General features: G+C 43.1%; 1 protein-coding gene across 1 annotated transcript in view; it reads left to right on the forward strand.

The window, feature by feature from the left end:
* Nucleotides 1-394: 394 nt before the first annotated feature.
* Nucleotides 395-865, forward strand: part of WDCP (WD repeat and coiled coil containing) — a 16279-nt gene continuing 15808 nt past the window's right edge. The window contains 1 exon segment of the mRNA XM_023924320.2: nt 395-406. Coding sequence (XP_023780088.2) covers nt 395-406 — 12 coding nt within the window.

An 865-nucleotide genomic window follows, 5' to 3' on the forward strand; every position in this document is an offset into this window, starting at 1 on the left:
GGACTATCTGGGGATCATCTCTTTGTTGCCAGCTGCCATCCCAGAATGGCACTACTCCTCTTGAAGTCCTATGTTGTACCTGCCAGCTCAGTGTGGCTGTCTGAGATATCCTGGGACACTGAAAATAGTAATGGTTGCTTGTATTTAAGTTCATTAATCCCACCCGGACTATTTACTCTCAGCCATATGCACATTCTGTCGAAGCTAACCCCAGAGAAGGCTGTGCTGAGGAGGGAAGGATGAAGGCACAAGGCAGTACATCTGGCCCAGGTCTGGGCCTGAAACAACACAGCCCACCCAAACTTCTGTATCCTCCCACAGCCCCACTGTGCTACAGCAATTTATTAGCTGTGTCTTTCGGGTCTTTGATGACTCAAGGATCTTGCATGTTGTTATGTTACATATTGTGGAAAATGCAGGGTTAGGAGAAACAGGAAAATTTTGGATTCCTCTCTGCATTCCTTCTGTATAATAAAGGAACAGCCCTCAGATACAGGTGGCTGGGAAAACCAAGATAGAAATCAATATATATTTGTAGCTAGGAAGTATGTCCCAGTAAAATGAACACTAATCACTAACCAGCTCTCTTTGCTCCTAGACTGTGTACTTGGGTTTTTTTAGTTTGGGTGTTTGTTTTTAAATCTCACCTTCCTTCGTCCTCTTGCAACTACTAACAGAATAGAGCATGATTTCCCTTTTTTACTTTCCTTTCGTAGCCATTTCGGATCTTGTCTCTTTGAAAGATGCTGCTCATCACAGATTGCAATCTGCCTTGTACAGGTCTCAGTTATGTTTAAATCTTCTTTCATCCTTCAAAGGCTGGCTGAAAGAAGTGTCAGGTCATTATTTCAGGCTGTAGCTTAAT

This window comes from Cyanistes caeruleus, chromosome 2, assembly GCF_971803275.1.
Source record: "Cyanistes caeruleus chromosome 2, bCyaCae1.hap1.1, whole genome shotgun sequence".
NCBI classification, from domain to species: Eukaryota; Metazoa; Chordata; class Aves; order Passeriformes; family Paridae; genus Cyanistes; species Cyanistes caeruleus.